This window comes from Calypte anna, chromosome 4A (genome assembly GCF_003957555.1).
Source record: "Calypte anna isolate BGI_N300 chromosome 4A, bCalAnn1_v1.p, whole genome shotgun sequence".
NCBI classification, from domain to species: domain Eukaryota; kingdom Metazoa; phylum Chordata; class Aves; order Apodiformes; family Trochilidae; genus Calypte; species Calypte anna.
The window spans coordinates 6,496,661-6,507,301 of NC_044248.1; the positions used below are offsets into that span (position 1 = coordinate 6,496,661).

The window sequence follows — 10,641 nt, forward strand, 5'->3', positions numbered from 1 at the left end:
CATCTTGGAACATCTGATGAAAGTGGCATGGGATGGGATATGGGGGCCAACAGTAAAAGACCTGAGGTAGGTCTTGGAGAAAGACAGAGATCTTGTCCTGTCCAACCACATCCCCACCCTTGGGGAAAACCCACCACCCAAAGTCCATCAACACAACTCAAAAGACATTGGTCTTCAAAAGAAAAAAAAAATGGACAGACATCCACCCTGGCCTCCAGACCATGGCAGGGTCCTGCCAGCCTGAGAGTCCTCCCCTGAGGACCACTGCTCCCAGATGACCCTGCACAACAGCCCAAATTCCTAAATCTGTCAGCAAGCCACCAACCTCAGAGCCCCAACCCAACTCCCCCACTGCCACATGGCCCCAGCATACAGCAGCATCTGGGCCACAGGCAGCTCACTCAGGACGTGACCCCCATGAAACCTTCTCCCCCCACAGAAATAGAGGCTTCTCAAACACTTGGATTTCATCTTTATTTGTCCAAAGACCCACGAGGATCTCAGGTGATGCTTTCTGCCCACCAATGTGGAAACCCAACTTGATGCTTCCCTCCCATCACCTTCCCACACAGACTGGGTCCCCCATGTCACCACATCAGACAACATTCCCCAGCTGCCAACACAATTCCTGGATTCCCACATTAAATTTCTGGAGCTGGGAGATCACTTCAGCCCCTCAGTGACAGCACCTGTAAAGAAGGTGAGAAGGGGAGAGACCTGGGCAGAGCTCCTGCTTACTACCAGGATGTTTCAGTAGAGGAACCAGTGAGGCCCTTCTGTCAGACTTCAGAGCTGGAATTCTGCTCACCAATCCCAAGTTTCCATCCCTCTCCAGTTCCCAGGCAGATTCTTACAACTGCTTTTGTAGGGAGGACCCCCCTCACACACTGTGTTTTGCTGGTCAGTCTAATAAAGGGGCCACCATCTTCATCATTTACACATTAAGTTTTAATGGGTGGCAGTGGTAGCAACAGAGTAATGAAGGGTTTTTTATGCCTGCAGCCAGCAATCCTAAAAGGACCCCTCTGTTTCTCCTCCTGAATACAAACATTTTAAGGGTACCATGGACTGGATGTTGATGGGAAGCAGCTGGTTGGGCAATTTTATAACCTGCTGAGGAGGAGGCAGGAGGAGAACATGGACATAAATCAGGCATAGCCTTCATTTTTATCTTGTTCTACTCTGGAAATTCAGCACCTGGACTCCCACCAGTGTTTATGCAGTTAACTTTGTATACAAGATGTGAAATAAATTCTCAGTATGTCCATTATGACATGTCCAGAACAATGCCTTGTCATTTTACTGACAGCATCTCTTCCATTTTGTTATCTTATTCCTGGTTTTGTATATGTATCACAGAGTTTTTGTCATCTGTGAAGTCTGATGAGAGCAAATCTCATGTTTGAAAGGGGAAAGGAGGAGAGATTCAAAAGAAAACTCCTGTGCTGCAGCCAAGTCCCTTTCAGAGAAGAAAGAGACTGGGAAAAGTAGCAGCAAGAAAAATAGAATTCAACAATCACAAAGCTCCTGATGAAGCAGGAATAGCAAAGGACAACTCTGGGAGATTTTAGTTTTTCCCTTTCTTATTTCTGTGGAAGATCTCTGTCCCCATAGCTCATGCCTTTCATAACTGAGAAATTAAGAATGCAAAAAGTAGGAGTGCAAACCTTGCAGGAATGACCAAACATCTCTAAACAATTCTCTCAGAAGACACCAGAGTGCACTACTGCATAGGTGAGGTGATTTACAGGCAGACTGCTCAACATCACTACTGAGGAATGGATTTGGTCTGCTCCACTACAATTAAGCCACACACCAGAAATGGACATTTCCTTAATTTTGGATAACTGGTTTTAAGGGAAACAGAACTGAAGTTCAGTGTTCCTTAGCACCTGAATTTCTTGTTGATTTTGCTCTGCTGTTGAAACCAGACTTGAATAAGCATATGTACCAAAAGAGACTTATCCAAGACGATGCATTCAACAACAGTATCTCCAATCAGAATCTAGTTAAGAAAACTGTCTCTCTTGTTCAAATTGATATAGTTAGAATGACTGACCAAAGAGCACTTTTTGCACTTTAAGTGCACTAAAGTGCAAAACTTCAAGGAGAGAGACATGGATGCTAAAGAGACATTCATCATTAAATAACCAGAACTTTTAAGCTTTCTTCTGTTTTTTTCCCTGTCATTGATAGAATCATCCACGACAAAAGGCACCCTGACCTGCTCAAAGCAGGGCCCCAGTGAATTCAGACTAAATTGCATAAACTTGGTCCAGTTGGTCCTGAAGAGCTTCACAGATGGAGATTCCAGATCTACTCTGGGGAACCTGCGTGTTGATCCTCCTTACAGTAAATCTTTTTCCTGAGACACGTCAGAACCTCCCCTCTATCAATACGTGATCGTGATCTCTTTTCTACCTATCATATGTCAGTGAAAAACCCAACTTCCTATTTTCTGTAGTCTTCTCAAGTGTACTGGGAGACAGCTATTAGGTCCTCCCTAAGGGCTTCTCAAGGCTGCACAAGACCTTCTTCCTTGGCCTTTCCTCACAGGAAAATACTCCAGTCCCAACCTTGTTGGTGGCTCTCCATTAGTCTGACTCCAGTCTTTCTTGGATCTTAACCACGTGTGTTAAACCCACAACCTTTAGCACACAGGTTCTCCAAATACTTAACTCTGCTTTTCTTGAAGACTTACCTTGTCAGGGTACCAAACATTTGTGATGCTTCTGAGGGAACCTAAGGTGAGGATCCTGAAGCAGGTGGACCACTCATTGCACTTCATTAGCAGCAGATGCAGCAGCCAGGATGTCAGGATTCCAGGACCCCAGAAACCAATTTGTGCTTGCTCCTCTGCTAAGAGGATAAAAACTCCATTTGAGCAGATTTCCTGAGGTACTTACATATAAGGGGACTAATGGGTTGGCCTTAAAATGAATGAAACAGCAGAGCCTTGTCATTCACGAGGTACCTTAAAATTGCATTAAACTCACCACAAACACTTCCCAGTTGATCCTTTTGTTAGGGAATAGCACTTTCCCATCAAGAAGGTGATGGAAATGTCACAACTGTGCGTTTTTAGTGCTAAACACAACTAAGTGGCTGATACAATCACAGCTCTGGTACACTAAGGCAGGGTATTTCAGTTGACATCCAACTTTATAACATTTTAAAAGCAGGATCATTACAGTTAATTGAAGGGCTGAGGGTGCCTAGGGCTGCCTCATGAAATGCAACCCAAGCCATGTGTCACATTGGTACCAAAATCGTCACCTTTTTGTAAAATTTTGTATTTAACTGCCCATTTTGGATCCTGAGTATTTTTACAAAAAGCAACTCACAGAAGAGGGGCCTTCGGTGCCAGACCATTTGATTTCTATTCTCCAACAAAAAAAGCTTCAAGTGGTAATTCCAGACAACAGTGCCAAGCACAGAGCAGCAGAGCTCTGCTCTAACAAGACACAAGTTCCCCAGAAAATAATGCACTGGAAAGGGTGTGTGACATTTGTCCTCCATTAAGCAGAATCAGTGATGCCCATGGATTTTAGTCTGGATCATCAAGAGTTCTACAAAGCATCAGACACCTTTGCTGCCTTCTGTGCTCTGTGCATATAAATAGAAGAGGACAGAAAGGGGAGAATTTCCTTTGGTGAACTGATGGGTGGGTAGCTGACTCCCCCAGACTTCTCCCAGTCAGAGACACTGCTTTATTTTTGAGGTTGTAACAGTTGAAGTGGATGCCACTGCAAAATACTCACACTTCAGGGTAGATTTTGCATCAGGCAAAAGAGGAGTTGGGAAACACTCACAAAACACACCTGAAGGAAATCCTCAACCTCCCCTTAACATGTCCAGATAGCACCCGGTGCTATCACTTCGGTGCATTCTGCATGTTTGCAAATCAAAGAAATATATTCATTATACATATAAATATGTAAAAAATAAATGAATAGGTGTACTACTATATTTTTTACCCACAGTGCAAGAGCCTGAGAAGGGTAACTGCAGTTACAAATGAAGATTAACCCCATCAGATTTAGGGCTGACAAAACAGAGCTTGCATTTTATCAGCATTCAAGCTGCATTTCTGCCTTGCACATACACCCTTCTGTACTGATTCCTTGTGCATTACTCGCTGTTCATTTCCATAGATTTCAAGAGGTTTGGGGGCAGGAAATTATTTTGAGGTTTTTTGGAACATGGCAAAAAGTTTAAGTGACTGGACAGTCACAAACTGGAATTATGAAGTGAGATTTACAGATCTGTGAGAAAGCTGGAGAAGTGCTTCAGTCTAACAATGCCCCACAGAAACTGTTTAATGGCAAATACAGAGCACTACTGATTCCTGTGCTACAGTTTTCCAGTTACATTCCTGATGCAAAGCTCACTTGTGAACAAAAGGGATCACTGTTAAAAAAACCATCTGAATATATGCAGGTTATTAGGTGGTGCTTTGTGTTTTGATGAGATTTATGCAAGTGCCCAAGTGCATAGATATGAGTTACCTTTCAGAATATTTACTGAACCCAAACATTAATATTACCACTAACAGTTCCTAACAATGCTGAGGTGATGCATCACAGATGAACACTTCTGATCTGCTATGTTTAGAAATATATTCTTACATTATTTCTCTGTTTTTTTTCCCCTGCTGGCTAAAACTTATCATTGTAATATAAACATGGTAACATTGAAAATATTAATATTAATGACAACATGTTCACAGTGGGGAAGTAATGACTCACATGTGTAGCTTACACATTCCACCAACAATCTTTTAAGAAATAAGTATCAAATACCAGGGCTTTACAACAGTAGCACCATTTAAAATTTCAAGTGAGCACACAGTGTATGTCTTCAAAAATCTTATTTTTATTGTTCACACTATCTGCAGCCCCATTTTACAGCTTTCATCTCCAAACTGAAGCAGATCAGCCCACAGAAAAGCCTATTCAAGGTCAGGACACTTGAAGTGGAACCTTGGCTACACGAATGCATTACACCTCGGTGTAAACACCTTGGTATTTAGCAGCCCTAGGAGCAGTAAGTTCACCCTAACTCTTTAAGTACAAACACTCCAGTTTCATGCATTTTTCAGGGCTGTTAAAAAGGTTAGAGGGGTACAAAGAGAAAACCCCTACAAGATTTTCAAAACGACCCATTTTAAAACCAAAATTCTAAATTACGAAACTACAGCCAGGACCTTCTTCAGCTGTCAAAATGTTGCTCTGCAAAACAAAAAAAGAAAGGAAAAAATTAGTCACCTTGCTGTATTAAGCACAAGTAAGATCAGCAGCAGCCTAAACACTTACTGGTTCATTCTGTATATATTCCCATTAAAAAAAAATTCCAGATTTAGTCCTCAGTCCCTGTTTCTCTCTCTGAGCTGAAATGGAAGTGGGTATAAAAGTGGAATCACTTCCACCAGGGCTTTGCCTTTTCAAATCCTGGCTGACCACCTGAGCCTTACCAGACAAGCACCTACATTCAGAACCAGACCCACAAACTAAGACAGCCTGTTTGTTTTTTACTCATTTCTGCAAGTTCCTTTTGAACTAGGTCTTAAAATTAACATGGTTAATTATCAGCTAGCAGTTTTGATGAATGAGCTTTATACTCTTGGTTTTCTGAGTATGGTTTTACAGTGCTCCAGCTGATGCCCTGGTTATGGGATCTGATGCATTTGTTATTTATCTCACTGCCTTAAACCCAGAAGTCAGCACAAGAGGGAAGGAATGACAGAAGGCAGAAAACAAGCCCAATTCCAACAGTTAGAACTTACATACCACAGTGGAACAAACATCTCAGAATATATTTTAGGATGGAAGCCCTGACAGGGAGTCCTGAACCAGCATCCATCACTGAGAGCTTAAGCTGTCCAGCCCCTTAGAAGCCACACTTTTCTACATCAGATTTTAGTGAGAGAGCCAGAATCTCCCTGTCCAACTCCTGACAGACCTCCAAGATCAAAGTAAACCAAAACTACAATAGTATTACTCAGGTACATTATGCTGTGCTTCAAGATGGGAGCTTTACCTGAAGCAAATCCTTAATCTCTAAAGATGCCAATAATGTAGGAGCAGAAATCATGCAGGGATTCCCAGCAATATTCCCGTGCCCATTTCATTGCTTCTGTTTCTTTTTCAGACCCTTGCCCGTGATGGGCTGGTTTCACAAGAGGTAATATTGGAGGTTTCCCTACTTGGCTAACAGAGCTTTTTCCTGCTCCCCTCACAGAAGTGGAAGTTGTCTGGACTGATCTGTCCTGGGCTGCCAGATCTTCTGCCTCCATCCCAGCAGCTATTTGCCTCATGAAAGCCTCAGTGGGAGCCCTTTGGCACATGGTGATCTCCAACACTTCCGTGGATTCACAGGCATGCGGGAGCTTCCTAAGTTCCCTGGCAATCTGATTCCAGTAAATCTTTGGATTGTTCCTGTAAGAACGACAGACTGATGGCTTGCCAGTGAATTCACACCAGTAGGACATGCCTTGGCTTTTGCACTCAATTCTCAGCTTCATCTCCTCATCTCCACTTATGCTCATCGTGCAAACGTCTTTGGTTTTAGTCCGAAAAAAGATTTCTTCATCATTGCTCCTTTTCTTTGCCTTCAGCTTCTGCCCCAATCCTCCCAGGCCACAGATCACTACAAGGACAAGGAAGGGAAAACTCTTCATGACTGAGAGCCTTCAGCAATGGGATCCAAAAAGGTGGACCCAGTAAGTGGCTGCTCCCAACACAAAGGTTTGGCACACAAAAGAGCCTCTTTCCAGCAGAATGTGGGATGTGAGGTTGTGGGTTTTTTATAAAAATAACAAATCACACTTCAGTAGGCATGTCTTTATAATTTGTAGCCAGAGGGAGTGTCAACTTGTGAACTTCCAAGAAGGTAACAAGACAAATCCTGTAAGTGCAGTTAAATGCAGAAGGATAGTTGTATAACTGAGCAGAACATTCCAACCCAGGATGAACATGTCAGATTTGATTTTTAACAGATATTTTTCCATTCTCCAGCTGCTTGGTAACTATCTTCATGCCAGAGCTTGTGAGACCACGTCGAAGTGAAAAAAGTCAAAAGTGCCAAAGCAATCTATGCAGCTACAGCTGGATCATTATAAATGTGTCCTACTTGAAAAAGGCTGATTTGTGGAATGGGTTTTCTGTGGATTTGCACAGTAAGGATGCAACTTCAGAACTTCATCTTGTCAGCTTGGGACATGCAGCAGGGACACATGGAAAAATCAATTGCATGTTCTTTTAGCCATGAAAGATTTTTACATTTGCAATATTTAAGCAAAATAAGGAATTCAGATGTAGCAAAATACTGTATTACAGTCCTAGACATAAACCAAACCTCTGGAAGTTTTATCTTCATTGTCACATAATGGGTTATATTCAGCCAACAGAGCAAGAAAACAGCACTTGATGTGTCCACTTGGGTGTTCACAGCAGGGAACAGACCTCAAAGTATGTCAGACAGATAGCTGTGCTTTATCACCCTAAAAAAAAAAAAAAAATCCTGTTCATAAATAACAAGCTGTAAAAATGTCACAAAACCAAGGCAAGAAAATTTAAATACTTTAGATTCAGAATCCTGAAGTAGCAGTTTCTGCTGCAGTAACTACAAGCAGAGCTAAGGAAAATCATGGCAATTCCCTTGGCATTCAGGAGGTCATGAGAAAAAAAAATCCCCCCCCCACTGCTGCAAAGCCACAGTACTTTCCTGATTAATAAGACCCTTACTAGGTACTTCTTTAGAAAATATGTTTGCTGTACCCAGTCTGACCTGAGCAGCTTCTGGAAGGGGAATCATATTATTTAGGCATGCTTGACTAACTCTGGGGTGCTCACAACCTTGGTCACACATACTGGAGTAGAATATAATTTTGTGTATCCAGCCACTCAATAAGTACTGCTAAAGAAAACACCAGGCAAGAACATTCATTTAACAGACAGAGAAGCAGAACAACAGCAACAAAAATATAATTGCAAAAAAACCCCCCCAAAATGCTTCTCTAATACTTGACAACAGAGCCCTGAGCTGCTGTGACTCTCCAGCCACTCTGAAATCTTCCTGCTTGAAGACAGAGCCTCCCACAAGAGCTCTTCTGAGTAGTCTGAACCTTGTTCTCCCAGCAAACACATCACCAAGTTCCCCATGACTGCACACCACTTGATGGAGAGAACAGAATTTCCTTCTCATCCCCTCTCTAAGGCTATTTTTATAGCATTTTCAGCAGAGGTCTCATCTGTAGTTTCTTACCATTTGTCCCTCCTGACTGTCTCTTTCAAAGCCCAGTGCTGTGGCTCCTGGGTCAAGTCTTCAAAGAAACAGCAATGATACAGCTGATCTAAGATTTAATTAATCCACTCTTCTATTGTTTTCTTCTCATCCATTACCCAGGAAGACAGAAGGATCTTGTTGCTTACCTCACACTTCATCCCAAGGATTTCAAATCCCTCCTGCAAGGACTCAAAGATGTCCTAATATTTGATCAAAAAAAATCTATTATTTTCACTTGGTTTTGCATGAAAGCACCCACAGTTTGTAGGTTAGGAACTAAGAGCACTCAACTTTTTAGTTCTAATAATTGTTAAGAGTTCAAAACTATGTCAGCAGTGAACTATGGGAGCTGATGAACTGGCAAGTGTTTAATTCTGCTCTCAGGGCTACATGAACAACAGAGGAAACACCTTGAGCACTTGCCAGGGTATGGGCATTTCCTCCACAACTCAGTAGCTCAGACCCTTCCATCTTCACATAAATCACACCCCCTGTGAAAGTCAGAAGCTTCCTCAGCCAGAGTCAATGTTCTTTTAGTCCTTCCTGCTCTTAATCTTAAGCTAAAGTCATCAAGTATAGCAGAAATTTTTAACAGGAGCAATAAATTAATTTTCAGAGGATTTCATCTCAGTGCAACTCTAAGACAGGTCTACAGAACAAAACAATTGAGCACCAAGCATCAGGTAGTTAAGCAAGTTCTTTTTTATTTAAATGAAGTGGGAACGTTTTCTCAAATTAAAAATAGAAACTTTTAAAAATCTGCAGTTCTGAACATTACATATACACATATGCTACACAGTGTCAATTAGAAATGTTTCCATTTAGGACCTAAAAATGAAAAATTTAAGGTTATTTCTGGTTAACGACTGGTACCACTTTTCAGCTTTCCTTTAAAATTATAGGACTGATTTACAGGATTATTTCTACTTCAAGCCAAAGAACCTTGTGGGAAACAGTTAACAATACTGATAGATGAAGAGACATTATTTTAGACACCCCATTACTTCACCTGCTGAAATGTTTTACCCTAGTGACATAAGATACTTTTGGCCTTGTTGATGAATTCTGTTTTTACTAATTCAGCAATACAACTGTATGCCTAAATTCAAGGCAGTAACTCTAATTCAAACTCCAACTTCTAACCACATTTGAATTTCAATACTGGAAATCATATTTTGAATTTGTTTAGCAAAAATAGCATCACTGTCCCCTGAATGAGCCATAGCTTAGCAGTGACACTGTTAAGGACATTACAGAAGTGAGCGTGAACGAGGAAAAGGGAGACAGAGAACATAAAGCATTCTTAAAATCACCAACATATGATATCTCTCATGCTCTTTTTGAGTACTACTGGACTTTAGGAAGCTTAGCTTTTATTTTCAACATTATGCATCACTCGCAGTCCCAACCCTCCCACCCAAAGAGCTCCAAAAAGGTCCCCTTTAGGTCTCTACTGCAACACCCACTAGATAGTGAATAATTAGAAAAAGAGGGAGAAAACAAAACAGCAGCTGAACTTTTCAGAGACACAAGGAGACACTGTGGATCCCATTACACTTCGAATTTAGTCCAACGTGGTCATTCAAGAGCACCAATAGCAACACTGATCATGCTGGTAAATTCATTTGTGAAGAGTATTATACAATATTAAAATCTTGACTGAACATTCGTAAGTTTCAAGAAAAAACATATATACAAAAGTCTCTGTATACAAAATGTATTTTTATGTAAACGTGTATGTACTGTATTTAACACAAACCAACAATTTTAAGAAAGGAACTTAATTATCAGAGGATTGCTAGGCAAAGGCTGTTACTCTAATTAATTCATATACTGTGATGTAAAGTAGAAAGCCCAGTGTAAAAAAGTAAAAAACAGAAAAACATTTTATATTCAAGCCCTGAACAGTGGTATTGACAGGCAGTGCCCCAACTGCAAAATATTCTGTACAGTAGTTCATGGCATAACATTCAATAGTACATTTGGGATTTACAGTACAGGTGACATAAAACAAGTGGCTCAGGATTTGGAAGATGAATGCAAATGCCAATACACTTGGAAGAATAGTGATATATTTCTGGAGAAGGATCTTGAGCCTCATTTATGCAGCCTGGAAATAAATCAGAAAAACAATTCAGGGAAATTTGATGAAGACAGAACTATAATGTAACTTAAGCAGAAGGGATGGATTTTCATATGAACATCAACATGGTTTACTATTTTATTTTATTTTTAAACCTTACAGCACTCCTGCTACAGAAAGCAGAGGATCCTTCATAAAAACAGTGAAGTAGTAATAGACCTGGAATTGCCATGAAGAACTTGTTACTTACCCCTTAATGTTTCCAGTATGTG

General features: G+C 41.0%; 1 protein-coding gene across 1 annotated transcript; it reads right to left on the reverse strand.

Annotated features, from left to right (window-relative positions):
- Positions 1-6,052: 6,052 nt before the first annotated feature.
- On the reverse strand, positions 6,053-6,679 carry FGFBP2 (fibroblast growth factor binding protein 2). Its single transcript, XM_008495677.1, has one exon. It carries the CDS (start codon positions 6,677-6,679, stop codon positions 6,053-6,055), a length of 627 nt encoding a protein of 208 aa, XP_008493899.1.
- Positions 6,680-10,641: the final 3,962 nt, after the last annotated feature.

Excerpts from the sequence above, each read along its gene's own strand:
- FGFBP2 (XM_008495677.1), bottom strand. The coding sequence starts at position 6,679 with ATGAAGAGTTTTCCCTTCCTTGTCCTTGTAGTGATCTGTGGCCTGGGA.